This window comes from Diadema antillarum, unplaced genomic scaffold, assembly GCF_040938485.1.
Source record: "Diadema antillarum isolate AM-2024a unplaced genomic scaffold, OU_Dant_1.0 seq00000541_RagTag, whole genome shotgun sequence".
Lineage (NCBI taxonomy): Eukaryota > Metazoa > Echinodermata > Echinoidea > Diadematoida > Diadematidae > Diadema > Diadema antillarum.
This window is the reverse complement of record NW_027271488.1, coordinates 810,405-833,422: the sequence shown is the minus strand read 5'-3', so window position 1 is coordinate 833,422 and position 23,018 is coordinate 810,405. Positions and strand designations below refer to the sequence as shown.

The following is a 23,018-nucleotide window of genomic DNA, read 5'->3' as shown; positions in this document are numbered from 1 at the left end:
AATTTACAGGTTAAAAAGACATTTTTTTTCCCCCAATGAATACCTAATGTGAATGACAGCATTTGTAAATCTTTTCTCCTGTTTTTGTTTTTGGTGTACCACAATGTGTCTTGTTGGCAGTACTTGCCAACTGATGCCAGCTGCAAAGGATATACAACATGTTTTAGATTGCGTGTGCTTGTCAGTATGTTGAGATGTCTTGCTGACAACTTCAAAAGGTTCATATAAGGCTCTCTATAATAAGACTATGATAAGACCCCAAGTGATCTATATGAACATTTGCAAGATACTCACCCTGGCACTCAAAAGGTCGTGTAATTGTAGTTCTTATATTCACAGATGCATTTGCTACCATTAATCACACAATTCTTCCACAAAAAAACCGAAACCAAACCAAACCAAAATAACAAAAAAAAACATACTTTCTCCTCTGACTTAACTTGCCCGCACATAACATTACAATGAGCCACCCTTTTTAAAGGGTGTGTACAGTTCTGGTCGAGGTGTAGATTTAGCTTTTAACGTTTTGTGAGATGTCAGAAACCACTCTATAAGATGTCAAAGAGCATGCAGTTCTAAGGGGTATCAAACGTTTATTCGATGAAAATTGGTTTTGAAATGGCTGGGATATCCAAAAACAAGGTGAAACAAGGAAATTTATCCTAATAAAGTTGTGGCATGTCGCCTTTTATTATCAGCACTTTTTTGGATATCTCAGCCATTTGAAAACCAATTTTCATCAAATAAACGTTGAATCCTTCTTAAAGGGGATGGCTAGTAACTGATCAGTGGGAATCAGTGGGAATGCAGGAGGAGGATTGTTCCAATCCTTGTGGGATTCATTTAAGAGTACATTATATATCTATTCTTGTGTGAAAATTATTTGCTTCAGAATGGTCTCATATTCAAGTAATGTGCAGTGTAATGTTTCCAGGCAAGCGTCCCTGGTCAGTGACGGGGCATTAATCTGCACATTACTTGAATGTGAGACCGTTCTGAAGCAAATAATTTTCACACAACAGTAGATATATAATGTACTCTTAAATAAATCCCACAAGGATTGGAACAATCATCCCTCAGCATTCCCACTGATTCCCACTGATCGGTTACTAGCCATCCCCTTTAAAATTACATGCTCTTTCATATTTCATAAGAGGCTTTTCATTATCTCACTTAGGAATGTTCAAAACATTAATCCCTACCCTCAACCAGTACTGTACAGTCCCTTTAAAGTGTAAATGAACCTTTAGGTATATCTATTGTGGCTTGTACTCTAAAGCATCTCTACACACTTATGATGACTGCAGTCAATAAAATATCTCTGACATACTAAAGCAAACTGCCTGGAGGAGAGATGCTGATGATGTTTCCATGACAATGGGGTGCCACATCAGCAGGGATGACAACCTTCTAAACAGTGCTGGAATGGCATATTTTTAGGGTAGAACTCCTGGCCAGCATTTTAACTTTCCTCACAGTAGACATGTGCAGTAATACAATTGGGGAAAAACAGTACTTTTGGCCACAAAAAAAAGGTACAAAATACTACACAAAAAGTAATGATTGGCATCTCTGATTTTCACTGAGCTTACCCTTGGATGAGGAGTGTCTGGAGTGGGATCCATGACAGTAATTTCCTGCAGACAGGCAGTGACGCTGGTCTTGTGTTTCTGCACAGTGACGCCTGCTTCCAGTCCTTGAACACACAAAAATAAAAATATGGTAATAATTCACAGAGGTTTCAATATGCAATTTCAACTGCGTTACATTGAGCGTGACACATCACATATGCTCAGCAGACAATAATGAATGTCTAGTGACACAGGAATGAGCAAGGCAAGTTTACTTGTGTTAATCCACGATGCATATTCAAACCATGGCTCTCACTTCCAATCATTCTTGTAAATTTGGACCAAATGACTTAAATCCATTAGAGTGAGAAGCTATCTGTCATCTGAAGGTAGTAGCTCTAAATCTAAAGTGGACCATGGAGAAATGAGATGGGGTTGGAGGTCCAACAGTGTAAAACAGGCTTACGGTTGCTGGGAAAATCACCTAACGAGAGCAATTTAGTATATCTCTCACTGATTGCTGTTAGATATAGTTGATAGTTAATTTCATCATCCCCTTTCTTTATAGGGTACATGATTTCCACTGACATTTCATATGAGTCGTCTCGTTCATTAGCATACTTGTACATTAAAATGATGAATCCACACACCAACAATTTAAGGGGAATTTGAATGAAACTATTTCCTTTAAGGATAGATATGCAAAAGAAGAACAGTAACACATTTCTTTCGGCCAGATCCAATGGCAATAGCCCAAAACTACACTTGGCACATCATAGCCATCATCACATGCAATTGTTTAATGATCATAGGAGGTAAAATAATTTGTTTGTATAAACTACATGAAATAACTCACAAATCCTAAAATAATCAAATTGCATAACAAGTCTCAGTTAAGGATACCATGAATGAGCTACACATTTTAAAAGGTTATTATCCTTGCTCACAAAGCACAGTCGAGAACAAGGCTATGAAAGAAATAATATCAAGTAAATCAATAAATAACAATAAAGACCCTCATAAATTTCAGCATGTTTTCATGTTAAAATTTTGTAGGAGTCTTCACCACTCCTACCTTTGATGGCCACTTCAGTGAGACTGGCCTCCTTTGTACAGACCACTAGAGAAATGGTGTCCAGGTTGGCGTCCACTCGCACTTGAATCTCCTCTGTGGCATCCAGCTTCTTGGTGCTCTTGCCTGCAAATTGGCAACAATATGCAAATTCACAGCCCTGCCTAATATGGCTAGTCTTTCTAAACCACAGCTCGAGAGTAAAGCATGCTCTGCTTTGTAACATGAAGTTACTATGGAACGATTCACATATTCACTTTGCAAACACAGCTTCTTGGTGTTCTTGCCTGCAAATTGACAACAATGTGGATCCACAGCTTTGCAGTGGCAAATCTGTGTTCATGGCTATTACCTTAAAGCAAAGTATGGACAGAATTCTGATATACATGTAAATTCAGTGCACAAAGAAAATAAACGGCATGCTCTTTGCTTCATATCTACTCTTTGTATAACAATAAAGGAATTGTGTTCAGGATCACCCCCTAAAATGGGTGGAAAAAGTGGCACAGTTGTTCACATCGAAGGCTCTAAACTCTTTTTTGAGAACATTTGAGAAGTTTGAGATTAAAGATGTGTGTTATATTGGGAAACTATCATAAGTACTGAGCAGAGATATATAATGTCACTGCACTGTGTACAAGTGCAATTAAATTTGTCAATGGACCAATTCTCCTTTTTTTTTCAAAAATATGATTTATGTGCACCAACTCATCTATCATTCAAATACAGATTACATCCAATAATATAGATACACAAATGGGTCAACAAATTAATTGAAGGTGTCTTCTCAATGCTTACGGGTTGGCTTCTTCTCGTCTTCGCTGATGTATCCTTCGTCCTCCGCTGGCCCGTCCCCACCGGCCCCCGCGGCCACCGCCTTGCCCTGGTCGAGGCTGGCGACCAGTTTGTCGGCAAACTCTGTGATGTTCAGCAGGGCCTCGCAGTGGGCCACCACCTCCAGGGTGGTGAAGTGGGCCCCGATGGTCTGCTCCGTCAGGTTATGGGTGGTGTCGAACTCGGGGTTCAGCCTATCAATCTGCAAAGAGCAATAGACGCACCAAGGAAGCAGAACATTAGGGAGGCTTTAGCATGGGGAGAATAGGCCACTGTATATTGCCTGCATCATAACACATACACTGTATATGGCTGGAAGATACACCCACTAAAACTTTTTACTTACAAAATAGAAATGCTTGAAACTATCACAGCACAAATAACTCTACCCTTTACATAGGTTTTTCACATTGCTGAACTCTTTGTGTGCCACATTCACACACCTGACTCAGCCGATGGCTTGCCAACTTTGGATATTTTGCTCAAACACACAACTGTGCTCAAGCTGATCACTATAGAGTTGCAGCCACGTAAAACAAGCATTAATACAAAACAATACACCTACAAAATGAAGAAATGAGCTTGCCAAAACCATTCAATCATGGGGGTGTAATATGTGAAACGACTGCACACTCTTGGAGGTAACAGTACCTTGTGGTAGCTGACAGACAGGAGCCTCTCTGATTTCTCATCGTAGGCTGGAGTACGGACAAGATACAGGTCTCCTCCACCAGGTGCTGCAGATAGGGAGGGTGGACGGGGAGAGAACGAGGGCAATACATTTAACTTCACAGACTTTGATTTGATTTGATTTCAAGCAAATACTTGTTTGATTGATTTCATTGAATTTAATCTAATTTGATACATTTCAAGTCTACCTGATTCTCTCACAAGACAGAGGTTGAGGAAGGCAATACATTTAACTTCAGAGACTGATTCTATCAAATTTGATTGGATTTGATTTCATGCAATAGCTTGAGACTCGTTTGACTGATGTGACTGAATTTGATTTAATTTGACCCATTTAAAGTCCACCCGATTCTCGCACAAGACTAAGGCTGAGGAAGGCAATACATTTAACTTCACAGACTTTGATTTCATCAAATCTGATTTGATTTGATTTCATGCAATTGCTTCAGACTTGTTTGACTGATTTGACTGAATTTGATTGAAGTTGATTCATTCCAAGTCTGCCTGAATCTCTTAAGACTTTTTCGCATGTAAGCATATTCATACACATAACTTTAGCTCACCATGAGCATTGCATAACTTTATATGCACTAAAGTTGTCGCAGAGTTGGAACAGAAATCTAGAAAGCTAGCTGACCATAGCTCTCATAGTTATTGACCCTACACATTACTATTGCAGTAAGCTTCCTATGGAAGCAGACCCAAACTCAAGTGCAACAAAAAAAAAAAGAAAAAATGTTGCTGTTATTTCAACTGTCATTTGCAAAGAAGATGACATCTTTGGATTATACATTGTTCTGTCAAGTAACCATGACAGTCAGTCCGCAGCGCGTGCGATAATGAGGCACGAACGACAATTTTATTCAGAATCACGTTTGCGCAGTTTGTGCCCTTGAGACTGACGAGATTTTGCGATACTTTGCGAGAGTTTTTGCAGAGGTCGCAACAACAGCTTTCATAGCTTTCGCAGTGCATTATTTGACCCAGGATGGTTGGGTAAGTTATAGAGCTGATTATGCTCATTAATTTGATACCTAATTTCCCTATTTTTGATCTCAATATAGTAGTCCATTTTAGCATCAAAGTAAACGATTATTTTGCCAGTGTTCAAGAAGCTTTTAGATCATAGTTTGATGTTTTGCTAGTTCCTGACTGGTATTGAAAATGGATCTCCGTAATTTCTTCGATTTCACAATCGTGAAACTTGAGTGAGTATGATCAATTAAAAAACGAAGAGGGGCACCATTTTTAAGGTTGTGAATTTTCCTGTTGAAAACAAGGCAAATTATGTTTTCTTACCGGAAGTGGGGTAGTGAATGAACACGCGTGGAGTGTGTTGTTGATACCCAGACAATGGTTGTGGACAATGACCAGGATTGGAATGCTTCATGAGGAATTCCACTATCGCAGCTAGTCTTTGTTCATTCTGAAATGTGGTGTGTGCAAGCACATGGAAACATGTGCTTATTTCTTTCATGTGCATGCATTTCACCCTGTGTCACGAATTCAGACTAGCAGTGCTCAGGGCAATCCACATGAATAATTGATAAAGCATTCATGTGCCTTGCAGCAGAGCTCGGGACAGGTGGTAGCCAGGTCCATTGTTCAGGGTCATTGTAAGTGCACACTCACATACACATCATTGGTTCCTGTGTAAAGTGCAAGTAATTTTGTATAGAGAGTGAAAATTCGATCACAATCTGGAACCTAACATTTAAAAAAATCATGGATTTCATGAAACTAATACAGGCTTTCATTTTCAAATTACCTCAAACTCAATTGTACACTATTCAGCTATTACTCATATCAATGACACTTTTATTTGATACATAGTTTTTGAACTCACAGCATTGAGTCAGCAGCCAATGGATACTACGCAATGCGACACGCCGCATCTTGCAACAGATTTCGACCAATCACAGACCCGGAATTCCAGTGGAACGCGGGGATAATCTTTTTTAAACTCGACGCTAGACATGTCTCTGAATTTTGCTAGTTCCTGACCCGTATTGAAATGAAGATGAGAAAACGTGCCCTTATTGTGATACTATATACTTTAGCGGACATAGTCTTCACCATATTTTAGAGGGGCATGAAAGATTTCAGGTTAGTTTTTTGGCGTCAAACGTGAAGGAATATTTTTGAATACAATACCGAACTTCGAGAGAGATTTTGATATTCTATATTCTTCTTTTCCGTTTTATTTTGATCATGAGCATATTTGCTAATGTTTTCTCTTTCAGTCGATACTAAAAGTGTCGAAAACTGACAAGAAATACTCGTTCTACACAGATTTATTCATGACCATGTATCTGCTCATTACGTATGCAAGCACCGCTCAGCCGTGCATACGACTTGAATAAATACATGCGTTTTCGCTCGCGCTGCGGACTGACTGATGATACTGGGGGCATACAGACCTTAGGAAACATAGCAATTAGTTCACAAGCTTTTTTTGTTTTGTTTTTATTTCATTTTTTGCTCTTTAAAGCAGTAAAGATTACACTACAATGCACACAATTTACTTTTTTTTTTGTACTTGTAGCAGGATGATCTAGCAGTAAGGTATTTTGATTCGATTTTTATCTACCACCCCTCACCAGTGAACTGGAAATGCTGCACCGCAATGCTGCCGAGGGAGACCCCAACAGCCAAGTCCAGCGGCCGGACCTGGACATTGGCCCCCAGGGAGTGGATGGCCACACCAAGGAGAGGGGTCTCTGACCCATCTGGCAGCAACTGGCCAAGATTCAGGGCAACCTGTCCAAGTCCAAACACAAATCCATGGTACATGGTACTCATTGGTCATAAGACAGTAAAAAAACAACAACAACAACATGATGTTCAAGTTATCACACTTAAAGGGGATGGCTAGTAACCGATCAGTGGGAATCAGTGGGAATGCTGAGGGATGATTGTTCCAATCCTAGTGGGATTCATTTAAGAGTACATTATATATCTACTGTTGTGTGAAAATTATTTGCTTCAGAACGGTCTCATAGTCAAGTAATGTGCAGATTAATGCCCCGTCACTGACCAGGGACACTTACCTGGAAACATTACACTGCACATTACTTGAATATGAGACCATTCTGAAGCAAATAATTTTCACACAACAGTAGATATATAATGTACTCTTAAATGAATCCCACTAGGATTGGAACAATCATCCCTCAGCATTCCCACTGATTCCCACTGATCAGTTACTAGCCATCCCCTTTAATGCATAAGTGTAGGTCAGTTTGTTGTATCACAAAACATTTTACCATATAAAAATTTTGCAATAAAGCCTAGAACATACGGATTTATCATTATTTTTCTTTAAAAAAATTACTGTAGACGGTTTAGTCTAGAAATTCTATTATAACTATTGTTCACATTTTGTATATCTAACAATACTTAACATTGATTATACTAATTAACATTTTTACATTTGTTGTTCTCATCCTTGACTCACATTTTTAGAACTATTTTGAAGCACTAAAGCTGAGTTTTTGTTTCATCTACAAATGGTAAATAATGCCATGAACACCAACTGACTAACCTTTTTGAGTTCAAACTGCAGCTCAACGTCCGATCTCATGTAGGCAGTCGTACTCTCCTGCTTGACGAGCCTCTTCTTCTCTGCCGTCACTGGAAGGTCTCCCTCGTCGGCAGAGAGGAATTCGTCGCTGTCGTCGTCCCCGGCAACTGCCATCAGTTTGCTGTCTGACATATCACTCGGCACAGAATAACGCTGTCAGAGAATGGTGATGAATGCCAGTTAGGGCAATGAAGAGGTTCAACGGAATTAATTTTCTCCAAGTGCGTTTGTATTAAATGTCAACGAATTAAGACAAAAGCAAAGACTTTGATTTCTTTTCTTTTTAGTTTTTTTTTTGGTGTTGTTGTTGATCAAAAATATAATGAGTTGGCTCAAATTTTGATCCAGTGGCTGAACTTATCACTCTCATAAACTTTACAAGAACAATATTACATAACTCAGGAGAGCAATTAAGACAGCAATTAAGAGATCAAGCATTCCATTAAGACTGAAAAAAGGTTTTGGAGGTACAGAAATTGAGATTATTGTAATATTGACAAAAATTGTACAGCAGTTAATAATTGAAGAAACAATTGTAAATTGTTAGTAAGTGAAGAAATGAATTTTTAATAAAGGAATAATCCCAACAAATATTTAATGGTGTTATATAGAAACAATGAACTTCTTTTCATTTTCCTGTGTATCAGGTTCAGAGAAAATATTCCAAATGCTAAAGACCCTGTAAACACACAAAACTTGGCAAAGTGTGGTATGCCAACAATTTTCAACAAAACACCAACTATGAGCAACAATCACAAAGGTCACAAAATCACAACCGAATCAAATGAAACTTTGAAGCTAGTTAGTTAAGAAAAATAACAAAAAGAAATGCTTTGGATGTTTTATGTAAATGCAAACACATCCCACACACATACACAAGAGGCAAGTGGTGTGTGGAGAGAATAGGGCTAAACTAACTTCAGTCATGGTTTAAATCCCGGTATAAATGGGCAAATCAGGTTCATTTTATTAAAAGAGAAATGTATATATATATATATATTTTTTTTTTTTTTTTTTTGGGGGGGGGGTTCATGTCATATTAGCATGCACTTGTGAAAAAAAGGTTTGAAATATGCAATACAAGTAGTTGATAACTATTTTTTTTCTTTACTTGGTCTGTACCTTTGACACCTATATGATACATTGATGGTCATTCTTATCATCACTGATATCTTCATCCTCTACACTTAATGACAAATTGCAAAGTTGTTTCCACATCAATGTAATGGTAGACCAATTCTTTATATACATGGAAATGAATTGAAAAGAAGTTTATAATTTGCTATCAAAACAGAAGTATCAAGTTGATTAAAAAGACTGGTGTGCTTATTGCACCTATGGATTTAGAAAACTGAGTAAAGTAGGCCCCTTACTTCAGAGAATAGACTTATTTCTTCAGAAATTTTTTCGAGCTTCCTTTCCCCTTTCTACATCTATCAAACAACTTTGACTTGGAAATCAGTTCAAACACTGTAGGGAATAAGTGGAAACCCAATAAATTTGGAACCCTTTCTTTTTGGAAAAAAAAAATCAAATTTCTAAACATTTTCACTTGTTACAATGTTGAAATGATCACATCAAATACAGCTTGCCTTTTGCATTCATTATTCACTGTCCCTGTTATTATCATGATTTATTGATGCAGCCAACACTACTATCTGTTTTGAAAAAGGATAATGAAAATAAACAAGGTAACAAAAACATTGATCTTCTATTCACTGCTATAAAGAAAATCTGTAACAACAGAAAGCAAAATGGCGTGAGGCAATAATGTCATGAGGAATTAAAAAAAAAAATCATGCACACAAAAGTGTGTGGATAAAGCCCTAAATTGACACACCAGAGGTTACATGCAGAGAAGCCATGGTCAACACTTCACTGGTGGCATAACAATGAGTTAGAGGGTTACTATGGCAGGTGAGAAACCGATTTGTTTGTTTGTTTGTAAGTCAGTCAGTCCATTCTCTAAACAACTCATCTTGCCTCTGTGCCCTCACTCGCTGTCACATAACCATCGGACTCCTCGAACGACGACAAGCGCTTCGCGACACTTACAGTGGGGGCGACCGCGGGCTTTGAAGCTTTGCCGACGGGGCTCGAGTCGGCGTCCTGCCATGGCAAGGCATGGTGGGAAGCAGCACAGGGATGGAAGAGAACAGGTCGGTGAATCACAGAATGAGCATGTGCTTGCGTGGGTGTGCATCTTTTTTTTTTTGAATTATGAATGAAAGACAGTGCTAAAAGTTGCAGCTTTAAGACAAGAGTGTTGTTCAGCATGATGCAAAGCTTTCTTTACCGCCAGACCGGATCAATCTGGAAAAGTTTTCTTTTAGCTGCCATTAGGACAAAACTAATTTTTCTACTTTAACATAGAGAATGAAATAAAAATTAACTCTCAAAAAATAAACAAAATTGATTCATTGGCATAACACTGATAACGTTAGATTTTCCGTCTCTTTCCTCATCATGCCACGTCATGTTCAAGTTGACTTATTAAAAAATGCTAAAGTTTTCATTAAAATGTGACTGAAAATGCTCACTATATGGAATCTTTAAGTGAAAGTTTTCCATGTTTTACAATACAGCAATAGTGGTCATAACCACATATTCAAATTGAAGGAGATGATGATGTCATTACCTCACAACTCTCCTATTGGTTTGTACTCAAAAGTACAGTCAGCCTCCCCTAACAATCGACCTCGTGCAAGTCAAAAATATGGCTATCAAAGAGGAAGGAATATCCTATCCAGCATGGATACAACATGTGTGGATTCTATAGTGTATGTCAAAGATTCACTCAAGTCGAATTATATTCTCTGGTCCCTTTGGATTTGACTTACACAAGGTTGACTGTAATATGGAAGTCTTGTTTTTTTATTTGATACTAAATCAACAAGAGACATACCCCTCATCCTTACACATTATGATTACTATATCATTTGCAACACAAGAAAAATTCAATGTAAATGACAGAACTTATTATTCCTGAACATACCTTGAAAATGTAAATTTAGTTAAAGGGATGGTACAGTATTGGTGGAGATGAGAATTTGGCTTTTAACTTCTTGCAAGATACCAAGGAAACGCTTATGATATAGTACAGAACATACCATTTTAAGAGGAATTCAAGGTTTATTTGATGAAAATCGGGTTTGGAATGACTGAAACATCCAAAAACAAAGTAAAACAAAGTGATCGTAGTAAAGTGTGGGTCCCACACTTTACTAGAATCGCTCTTTTTTGGATATCTCAGCCATTTCAAAACCAATTTTTATCAAATAAACGTTGAATTCCTCATAGAATTACATGCTCTTTCATATTTCATAAGAGGTTTCTCATTATCTCACAAAAAAAATGTTAGAAACCTGAAATTAGGTCTCAACCAAAACTGTACGATCCCTTTAAGGTTCTTTGGGACTTTTAAAATGCTGACATCACCACCTTCTTTACATTCTTGCTCTGTATTCAATCTTAAAGAAACATCTGCAGTTTTGAATGATTCCATTCTTCTCTACCGACATCAACTTTAACATGGGGGGGGGGGGGGGGGGGGGGGGCGCTTTGCATATTGATTTCAAATATTAAGAGCACCAGTCATGTTCACTGACAAAAAGGTTATTGAAGAAACTCAGCTTGAAAAAAGTGTGAAAGAGCAGGTGCAGCACAAGGTATAACACGGTGAGTAGAGTTGTGATAAACATACTGTATACGTCATATATTTTGTGAGTATAATATTAATGAAATCTGCATGACATTTTCCCAAGTGAAAGAGAAAAGTTGATTTCACACCCTTGAGAACATAAACAATGCATGGATGTTATGTGAGGCGATATTTTTGTAAGCTGTTAATTTCGCAACTATAGGTCGATGTGCGAAATTCAAGAAAATTAGATCAATCTAAAATATATACTGCAACATTTATTAGACTTCTGAATCAATTACTTTCAGGCTTATTACATTCATTGCATTCTCTTTTAGTTGATGATGGTTTTTACATAAAGAGTCAACATTAGTTTATAGAACATTTGTGTAAAAGTGACACTAGCAAATTATGACAATTAATTCTCAAACTACTATACCCAATATTCTTACATTTATTATTTCACTCAGACAATCTATTTTGAGCGAATCACCATCATTCTTGTAGAAACAAATCATTTAGATATTGTATCTTCCCCCATGTCTCCCTTTGACATGATTCAAGAAGATGAAAACAAAAAGAATTCCAAAGAACTTCTCTGAAATTCCTGAGTAGCTAAATACCTTGAAAGCAAAAAGTTAGAAAATTGTCACTGAAAGTAGAGATTCAAAGATGATGGCTTTTAGGTGCACAAAGCTGTTTTTCAATTGCAATAACAGTGGAATGTTTTTGTTTTACAAAGATGCTGCTGCAAAGCTGTACCATATGGATATAATTATTGTCTCTGTGAATGAGTAAATATAAGGAATTACTTTTCTGCTCTTTTTTTTTGTGGTAGGAAGCTTACAGCTTAATTTGGTGAGGTGCACCAAGCAGCTCTTTACGTACTTCAGAGAGATGAATTTTATTTGACAAGAGTGACAAAGCTTTTGCATGGCATTGATTTCTCTAGACTGTGAATATTGTATCACTTGCAGAAGATATAATTTTGTGTGTGAGCAACCACACAAAAAGATGGCATTCTCCCTTTTGGGAGAGATTGTTGGCAAGGGGGGTGTTACCGTGGAACGCTTGTCAAGAGCCTCGTCACTGGGCTGGTTGGATGATGGCAGAGGAATGCTGGTTGCTAGGGCCAGGATCTGCTGGAGCTTACTGTCCGTTAGGTTGACCGACACGTCCGGCAGCTCGCCGTTCACCTTCATCCTGGGAGGGGGAGAGGAACATAATAGAGAGACAGCTGCTCAAGGAAAGCCACAGACCTCCCTATATGATTGACACCAACAAGGTGAGAAATTGATTTGCCCAGTTGGCCGGTGATGTATAAATGATCCAGACTTAGGACTGTTATTGCCATCTTATCAAGACACATCTGATACTAAAAGCACTGCAGAGCATGTGATATAGAATATCAGTATACCATAGTCCCTACATTTTAAAAAAGCTCTTTTCAGTCTTTCGGGACTCCCTGTAAAGGTGTAATGAATTAGTGTAGTGCTGTAACATGAATGATCAAACTTTAAAGCCCCAGGGGTCTTTATGTAGTGGTGTCAAATATGTAGTTGTCCATGCCATGATAGCAGTATTTGCCGTACAAATAATTGTGTGGTGATTTCTGAAGAGAGCACAGTATTGTTTGCATACGGGGGAAAACCCACCATAATTATCTTGGCATAAAGTTGACTTGGTGTGGTGTACGATAATGAGATTATCATGGCTTTGATATACGAAAAGCTGTACCTTTAGCTGATTTCTTTGGTCCAAGATAACTCATATACACTCATAAATTGTGTAGACTGGTCAAATGATTTATCAACATTTGTAGCAACCCTATTGGCCTCCATGCATATATTCATCAATTACTGGGAGATCTGTGTACTTCCCTACTGCATTCTAAAGATACAAAATATTTAGTTAGCACCACAAAATATGCAAACAATTTACATTGGTGTTTATTTTTGTTAGATTATTTAGTATTTAATTATTGATTATAATATATTATATACTATTCATTAATATTCATTCATTTATCTATTTGTGTTTATATTTACAGAAATGCAATACACATCAATGCCCAAACATTGTGTCTTATCATACTGAAAACTGTCGAGGTATTTAACATTTAATAGCCAGTCCGAAAATAAAGTCAGGTACAAAAGATAAAGACAAGAATGTGTTCTGCTATTACAAGCAGAAGATATGCACACCAACTGCTCAATATCCAGGATAAGCACTATTAACAATACATGCTTCTTTTTTTCTCTCTTTTTTTTTCTTTTGAGTGCTGAAGGCACTATACCACAGCTTTAAGGTAAGAAAGAGAGCCATTTAAAATTTACAGAACAGCAACAAATGTACAGAGTTTTGAGCTCAGACCGTGATTTCTGCGGTTGCCTTAGAAAGAAAAAGAAGAAACAAAACAAATTGATTACAGATGGAAGGACGGACAGAAGGACGGACGGACGGGCGGACATCCCGAAAACATAATGCCTCCGTTGACACTTTGTGGTAGAGGCATAAAAACCTCATTAAATATGCGTTGTATAACAGTAACTTCCAGGTCTTTCTCTGGAGTGTGAAAAATACCATGGTTTGAGAGATTATATCACACAGGTGGACTTACTTGGCTAGCCGGGCATCCTCCACCATACACTTCTGGAGCAGGATGTGGAGGTTCATGGGCTGGAGGAGGTGCAGAGGTGTGCTTGTCTCTTTCCTGGCCGCCTGCCAGTCCTCACCTGCAAGAAATTTTGAGGCAACGACCGTCTGGTTTGTCAGAGTGAACACTTGCTGTATCAATCCATCTACTGTAGCAGAAACTTGACACATCGTGGCATCAGCTTTTGTCTTAAAGAAGTCGAGGATTGTAGAAAATTAAATTCTTGACTGAAGCTGCAAATTCTTTTACCAACTACTGTCTCAATGAACACCTGTTGGAACTAATGCTCAAGTACAGAAGTAAACTGTAGGGGCATCCAGTTGTTGTAACAGCTAATGTTGTCGGATCTACTCATCAAAGCTGCCCCTCTGCAGCTACCAACTGCTTTGGCAACCACCTGTTGCAGCAACTTATCACCATAAAATAGCTACCACCTGTTGTAGCAATTACTGTATTCTATCATTGGTGCTGCAGTCTTTTGCTGCCATCTACTTCAACCATCTGTTGGCACCGCCTTTTACCACGAGAAGAGACACATAGTTAGAACAGCAATTCAATCAACAGCTTGAAGACACTGGGACAAGTTAATGTTGACGAATGACAGATGGATGCCTGGAAAAAAATTTAAGGGAATGTGAAGGAACTGTATCCAGCACTTCATTACACCTACCTGCAGGGGCAAAGATGACTTGCACACTCTGGAGGTCAAGGCTGAATTTGTCATAGGCTTTCCTCATCAGGTCCTCCAGCGCTTCATTCTGCAGATGGAGATAAATAAATCCAAAAAACTTGAGCTATTTCATTTCTCTGTTTCTTCTGTTGTTTTTTTTTCTCCTTTGCTATATACACATCACAATGTTCATTATCATATTCTGTATCTTATTTCAACTTTTCAGTGCTGTATCTATGTGCTATGACATACCCATATTAGGCACTGTGAAAATGTTATTTAGTTTTGATATCATTATCCTTTTGTTGGCATTTCATGAATGCAGTAGAAATACATATTTATCGTGAATATACTGACATTCATATATTTTGGCTGACATTACTGTCCACATTCAACAAAATGAAAAGTTGCTGTAAAAAGGTCTGGAAAGGAGAATAATGATTCTTCTTCAATTCCACTAAACCAGTGTGTCAGCACATAATAGTAATTTGCTTGCAGAGAATGTTTCACCTTGGTCCCTGCAAAACATTTCAGTTAATCAAATGTCCCTTTCAAGAGATTAAACAAACCCTGGCATTCGACAATTGGGATGTGGTGGGTGTAATGAAGCTCAGTGTAGTATAAGATGGGATGAAACGAGGGTGATGTAATCCCTACGTGCCAGGCGATTTCAGCCCGTCTTACCTCAGTCCTCTCTCCCACTAGTCTCTCCTCACTCTCCGTCCTCATTTTCAGGTTGCCGAGGTCCACAACGAGCACCGATCCTGAGCTGGTGGCGGTGTTGGTGGGGGAGGGGGTGGGGGTGGGAAGAGAAAGATCAGAATCATAAAAAATAAATCAATTTGGGACTTAAACTCCTTCAATCTCAGGAATCCCAGTTGAGTGCACATTGTAAGCTTGACTCTGAGTTCACTTACCCCGTTGAGGACGGTTTGATATTGCTACAACACGTATTTCCCACAGACACTTGCCCGAGTATACTCTGTCCTCGTCCTCAACGGGTTAAAAGCTAGGCAACTACAAATGTAGTTCTTTTATACAGTTGCCTTTCATACAAATGACACTTTGAATATTAAGGACATTCATCCATTAAGGTGCAAGTTAGTTCATCAACAGATGGATCTTTTATGTACTTGAACATTGTTGCCACTAACTTCAACCTTCCATATATACTCATGCAATTGAACCCGTTGAGGACGAGCTGATTTTGTTACAACACGCATTTCCCATAGGCACTTGCCCAAGGATACTCGAGACTTGTCCTCCAATGGGTTAATAGCTATATCATACCCAAGACTCTTGCTGCCATTACCCTGGCCCTTGGCATTGGAAACGGCTCATAAGACTAGTCATAAATGTAGAGTAGCCTAATCCACTCTGGTGGGTGATGTCACAGTCCCACACATAAAGATCACTGTGATGGTATTAGGTCTTACATGAATAATGCACCCTTATTCACTGACACTTCAGTCGTCTGCGTAGACTGACAGCCAAGGTAGTATCAAAACAGCTTATCAGTATGAACTCCTTAAAAAAGAAACATTTTTCAAATCTTACCCATCAAAGACTCCTTTTTCTGGGATGATAACGTACGTAGACTGGACATCTACGCTGATGTCCAGAATCTGCTTGTTGTCGACCATGTACTGGAGGCCAGTGGTGGACGTGGAGCCCAACTCGGTCAAATTTGACATCGCTGCCGCTGACAGGCTGGGATGGAAAAAAGGATACCAGCGGAAATTTCAGTGTTTGTTGTCTGTCTTAAATAGTGGTGACGGATAATTCTAGTCTGCCTTTAATAGTTATTAAAATTCTGTAAGAGTTCTGTAAGAGTTCCATCAGAATTCTGTAAAAGGGAGGCGCCTTAGCAAAATTAAAGGGGGGGGCGCACGCACCCCTATTTTTTAATTTATATTTCTTTTGTTTTAACCAAAAATAAAGAGAGGACGTGCGCCCAGTGCACCCCCTCTGGATCTGCCACTGCTCTTTCATATTTCACAAAAGGTTTCTCATTATCTCACCAAAAAATTTACAAACCTTCAGCCATGTCTCAACCAAAACTAAACCATCCCTTTAAAGATTGCATAAGATTGGGAGAGGTTAAGGCAGAACATACCTAAAATGCATATTGCCATACAGCTAAGGGTGAGAAAGAGAGAGAGAGAGAGAGAGAGAGAGAGAGAGAGAGAGAAAGACAGAGAGAAAGGAAAGGAGATTGTGTGTATCTGAGTGTTTATCTCCCTCTATTAGACTTGAATTCATTAACTTACTCATCTAGTCGTACATCTTCTGGTGGGCTGAAGAAAGCTGCAATACTGTTGACAGTGTTCTGAAAAATGTAATGAAGGGTATAAAAATCATCAGGTGTTTGAAATGAAGTCATTCCTGGTACAAACTTACCACAAGGAGCTGCTTAACAGGAGTACATGATGAATCTGATACTGTTATAACACATCTCACTGTTTGGGAAATCAACTACATTTTGACATTCAAACACTAAATCATGAGTGTTTGATAAGTAACCATACTCACAACATGAAAGGCAGCCAGGGACTTGCATATGAGATTAGATGACAAACACTGTGTGCAAGTACATGTATGGACTTATAGTCTTGAATAAAGCTGTAACTCTAAACGTTCCAAGAACATTTGAAACACAGAAATGTATCAAAATGTTTACAGCTTTTTTTTTTCTTTTTTTTTTGAGATGATCTAACACATAGAGTACTGAAGTATCACAGAAAAAAAAAACAACACACAACTTGGATCTAAATGACAGGGTAACTGTCCACACACAGAGCTGTCTAACACTCTTCTTCAAACGTATGGATAATGAAAGGGCTGGTCTTACCGCATCATAGACCACTTTAAGTGGCTGAGTCTTCAGCACCACCCGCTGATCTGCCTTTCCATCCAATGGGTTAGTCTCAAACTTCAGACTCAGTTCTGGCACCTTGGTGTCGTCCTGAGTGACCTGCGACTCCACCATCTGAGGTCGTTGACCCGCTACGGGTGAACCGAGCACGCTGAACTCTCCCAGCTCAAGGTCAAGTCTGTTTGTACACATCACAGAAAGGCTCAGTCAAAAGTACTTGTTTTACATAACTTTTGTTGTTTCACACCTATGGTTCACAACTTTCCAACATGCTCACCGTCAAAGCAAATAATATTGCTTGAAGTAATACAGTACATATTGTATTTTATGGATTTATCATTTAATCATGCTCCCCGCAATGTCACTGTCATCATGTGTATCAACATCATCATCAACACAATCATCATTTCAGCTAACATTAGCACTGTCATCACCATGGCAACATCATCATCTAGCAAATTCCATCATCAGTAACAATTGCACTCCAACCATCAACCCCACTGTCTATATGACTCCACTCACTTGATGGCTTGTGCAGATGGCCGCTGTTTGAAGATTGCGCCCAGATCTGTGACGGCTAGGTTTAGGACCTGCAATTCGTCCTTCTCCTCCTCCTCCTCTGTGTCAAACAGCTTCACGCTGGTCTCATGGAGCTTGAAGTTCACATCTACTCCTACATACTACACAGGAAACAACATAGATAAATAACTGTACTCTTCATATGATTCTTTAGGTAGAAAAATGTATACCACAAAGCCATATTAATGGTATGATAAGGAATATCTTTTTTTTTGACAATGCAAATGTGAATATGTCACTTCTGATTCCAGTTCCATAGATTACAACAATATACAATAATATGGTAGTTTCCGTGGTAACAGTTAGCGATCTGTTGTTTGTAATTCATGTGCCACTGATGTAACAACAGTTGCTAGAAGTTAGAGTAATAGCATGTCTCATTCCAGCAATATGATGCCCTGAAGAAGCTCTCTGCCACTTCTGTGACATAATTGAATGACAGATTTTGTCATAAGTCATTAAACTATGGCCAGTTTTCTTTTTAATCTGTAAAATCCTATCTATACTGAATTTCTCGTTTCATCACATTTTTTACACCATAAACCTATCTTAATTGTCACTGACTTATGGAGTGTGACTACCATTATTTGGCCTATTCTGCATTCATGGTGGTGATAGTGTTACGTTAAACATTTAATACTGGTACCAATTTAAGTCTATGCGACAATTACATTCAAAACATCATAGCAGGTTGTATCATATCATATGAAGGAATATTATATGAGTAAATGTCAGTAGAACACATCAAATGATCACTTTCACAGGGTGGTCCACAACTTGAAATTTGAGCATGTCGCAAGCTCTATATGTGAGAATATTGCCCAAATTTAATGTGCACGGAGTGCATAATATTTTAGGACATATTTTTTGTTGTGCTACTTATGTTCAGTGATCGGACTCATGTTTTCCTTTTTTCGAAATAATTTGATGTTTTTCAAGTTTTGCATATGTTCTTCACATGTAGATTACATTTTACATTGAGCATGTTGCTAATATTCGAGGGGTGTTGCATGGCATGCTCCTGGCGTTTGAGGATGTTGCACAAGAATTTGACCATGTTGCAGCAACATGTTCAAACCCTTCGTGGACTACCGTGCCTTCATCAAGTCTTACATCTTTGGGTAGGGTTGAATCTCCACCAGATTCAGTGTAGCCGATGGCTTGATACAGCTTGGCTTTCTCCTCTTCAGTCATAGCCTCTTGGAATTTATCTGACAGAAATTATGTGTGAGACAAAAGTTTGTTTCATATTTGCATAACCTTGATTTGATTGCTTATCTTAAATCTGCAGAAAAAAGCAATGAAATGTGAGCAGCTTTTATATGATGGACGCTGCTATCATAATATAAAGGTTATGTTGGAGAGCTATTATCTTTCATGGTAAAGCAAACTAAACCAAATGCAAACATAAAGAATCAACATCAAAATCATGTAAACCTGTGGTAACTGGACTCCACATGGCTCCAAGAGAAAGATTTAACTTTTAGGCATGACTTTTAATCTATATCATTCAACTTACTGTTGCGCATACACATTGGAATTATCAAGCAAACACTTGACCTGTGATACTTTTGCATGCAAGAAAGATGTCAAAGATTGACCATCAAAGATAAGACAGATATTTCTGAGAAACCTGCATTAGTCAGTTTCATATGAAATGCAAATTAGATGATGAGACAGGAAACAAAAATTGATTATGGCAGGTGCATTTTTTTTTTTTGGGGGGGGGGGTTGAATCTTGCATCAGGCTACTGAACAAAGTTCAGATGAAGAAAAGCAAATTTGATTTATAAATAGCACCAATATCGATCATCACCATCTGCTAGATCCTCAGCTGAACTTTTGACTAAGACTCACCAACAATTCAAGGTGATTGACAAGTGCTACAATTAACTCAATTTCCGGTAAAAACCTAGCAATCCATGTGTTTCTCCACAAAATCTTAATATTCAAATTTCCATGACATGCACACATACATAGAAATAATATCCACTTTGAACACAGGACAGACTTTGTCCTTTTTCTTTCTAAAATGGCATATTGCTGCAACAGTTTAAGCAAATGGCGTCAATCGTGATAACAATTTGGGACTCACTGGCGATGGAGGCAAGTTCATCCTCCTCTTGAGTCACCTCCTCTTGAGTCACCTCCTCTTTCTTCCCTCCTCCGCCGAACCATCCTCCGAACCATCCCCCTCCCTTGCCCTTGTCCTTCTTCTTCTTCTTCCCTCGCTTCTTGAACTCCACCTCCGCCTGCTGCCTACACAGGGTGATGTTGAACACATCCAGTTCTCTCTCCATGTCCTGCACGGGAGGAGAAAGAAAGAGTTCCATTTTCCTACTGACCAATTTAATCTTGTTCACATCTGGATTTGGAAATGATGTGGGGCAGCTGTCTGACATAAGGGAAAACAAACTAAGAGTTCCATTCTCAAATTAACCCATTCAATCTCATTTGCCTTTAGATTTGGAAATGACGAGAGGCAGCAAAGGATTACTACGAGGCGATATGTGGGGGATTTTTTTTTTCTGTGCTCCTGCAGTATTCCAAAACTGGCAACATGTCAGCAATTGTTAAGAGAGAGTGTTGTGCTAGGAGCAATTAAAATTCTGTAGGCACAGCTTCCATCATCATAGTCTTCTATACAATAATTGCAACAAAAAACTAACAAATCAGCATCCAACAATGAAACTCACTGCACTACAAAAACAACAGAACCAGTAAATGAGTCAAGAGTTACGGTCAGCTGATATATTCAGTGTATGGCAGGGTAGCATATGTTGGAGCGATGCTCAGCTGAGGACATGAATATGCTTTAGGATTAGGGTTAGAGTTTACTCGGTTTATTACCCTAGGACACCGAGACCAACATTACCCTAACTCTAACCTTAACCCTAACCCTAATCCTAAACTGAATAAACTCTAATCCAAATCCTAAAGCATATTCATGTCCTTGGCTGAGCATCGCTCCAATATATGCTACCATACGGCAGGCTAGGCAACCTCACCTCAAGGTTCTTGAGCAGGTCCTTGAGCAGGTCCTTGGATGGCTTACTGGTGTCCAGCTTGTCCACGTAGAGGTTGATGTAGCTGCGGACTAGGCGGCGATGGGCCCTGATGTGGTCCCAAGACCACATACGGCGCCGCCTCCTCACAATTTCCTCCAGGATGCTGTTGTAGGCGTAGTGCCACCACTCCCTGGCGTGACCCGGCAGCGGAACCTCTGGCTTGTACTTCCGGTACGGCTGGTTGCGGGCCATCGTCTCGAAGGAACCAAGTAGCTGCATCACATCGCGGTACTGAGCAAATCAAATAAACATTAAAAACAAACAATAAGAACAATTCAAGAGAATTAAATCTTGTTCACCCTGAACGTTCTTGTGAAATAAACAAGAATAAGAAATGGAGCAAAAAATTGAGCAAGCAACTCCATCACAGAATTGTGATTTCATTCTAATGAGCACTTATGACATCTGTAGACAACATTTATTTATTGACTTATTTTTGTGCGTGTAGGCATCAATGAAGAGATTTACAAACATAAAAGAGCAACCCAATCTGCCTTTGTGTCATGTAGAGTGACTCAGCTTGTTTCAATCCAAAAGTTGACTAATTATTGCTGCAAGATCACACAATCTTCTAATCAATCAAGCCACTGCGACCAGGAAATCAATCAGATAAACAAACAAACAAGCAAACAAACAAACAGAAATACTCATTATCACCTGTTTCTTCCTCAGGGCCACGCCGATGCTCTGCACGACGAGGTTGACATAGGCCTGAGGTATGGAGAGGTCAGACTCGGGCTTTGGATTCAGCTTCAGTTGGGCCTGAGAGGAGATTGGCTCAATCACTAAACAGGTGGAAAAGATGATATGAAACTGATTGGCTTCAATTAATCACTGTAGAAACAGAAATTATGACTAGAAATTTGTTGATAGATGATTTATTATGGTACACACATAAGATTAAGGTATAGCACCCATGCTTGTCAGGCAAGTGTATTATATGCAACCAGAATGTGAAAAAACTTTGTGAAGAATTTATATGGACCTTGACTAGATCATTTGCACAGTTCACATGAAAACAACAAACACAGTACACTACATGCCCTCAAAGAAATAATCCTTTTATCATTTATAGTTTAATTTGCATATCATATCCAAATTCATAAGATTTCATAGAATTCTGAGGCACATTTATTTGTGTAATACGCTAACATATGTAGTGTGATGAAACACTGTAGTTTGTATCACACTGTGCTACATGTTAAAACAAACTATATAAAATCAGTCTAAACCCCCCCCCCCCCCCCCCCCATCACCTAGTTTATTGCAGTACACACATATGCACGATCATTGTTATCATTAACAAGGGAAAATCTTTATTGTTATTCCACAGCAAGGTTTTGCATATCTCATAAATCAAAATCCATCATCAACTGAATGAGACAAAGAATTAAGGTTGCTCTTTAAACACATGTCAAACACTTTAAGGTGAGATGACAGTCACTATGCCCTGACACACATTCAGTACACTTATTGGCCCCTATCAGCTGTGGAGTTGGCATTATCACCATCAACTTACAGTAGTTGTACTCCTGTGGTGCACTGCCTTCGGATGCAATTGACTTCTTCATCTTTTCCTGTGGAGAAAAAAACAAAAACAACAATTGATTCAATTAATCCAGAGCACAGCTGAGGTAGCTGTTTTGGTAAAAGAGGAAAGCAATTGAACCAAATCAAAGAGAACACCAGACTACAAAGGACATTGTTTTGCTAACAATTTAATACACAGTCCATAGTGAAGTTTTCCCAGGTGTGATTTATGATGACCATTTACAGAATC

General features: G+C 38.7%; 1 protein-coding gene across 1 annotated transcript in view; it reads right to left on the bottom strand.

Annotated features, from left to right (window-relative positions):
• The window catches only part of LOC139734699 (intermembrane lipid transfer protein VPS13A-like), a 115,663-nt gene that overhangs the window by 56,744 nt on the left and 35,901 nt on the right, over positions 1-23,018 (bottom strand). The window contains exons 8-27 of the mRNA XM_071645492.1: positions 22,758-22,815; positions 21,896-22,023; positions 21,179-21,469; positions 20,266-20,473; positions 19,284-19,381; positions 18,114-18,271; positions 17,568-17,769; positions 16,987-17,045; positions 16,274-16,426; positions 15,401-15,485; positions 14,717-14,804; positions 14,011-14,125; positions 12,452-12,593; positions 9,806-9,859; positions 7,712-7,903; positions 6,768-6,927; positions 4,129-4,214; positions 3,442-3,679; positions 2,647-2,769; positions 1,593-1,696 (exon numbers count right to left, since the gene is read on the bottom strand). Coding sequence (XP_071501593.1) covers positions 1,593-1,696; positions 2,647-2,769; positions 3,442-3,679; positions 4,129-4,214; positions 6,768-6,927; positions 7,712-7,903; positions 9,806-9,859; positions 12,452-12,593; positions 14,011-14,125; positions 14,717-14,804; positions 15,401-15,485; positions 16,274-16,426; positions 16,987-17,045; positions 17,568-17,769; positions 18,114-18,271; positions 19,284-19,381; positions 20,266-20,473; positions 21,179-21,469; positions 21,896-22,023; positions 22,758-22,815 — 2,742 coding nt within the window. The remainder of the gene's footprint in view (positions 1-1,592; positions 1,697-2,646; positions 2,770-3,441; positions 3,680-4,128; positions 4,215-6,767; positions 6,928-7,711; positions 7,904-9,805; positions 9,860-12,451; positions 12,594-14,010; positions 14,126-14,716; positions 14,805-15,400; positions 15,486-16,273; positions 16,427-16,986; positions 17,046-17,567; positions 17,770-18,113; positions 18,272-19,283; positions 19,382-20,265; positions 20,474-21,178; positions 21,470-21,895; positions 22,024-22,757; positions 22,816-23,018) is intronic.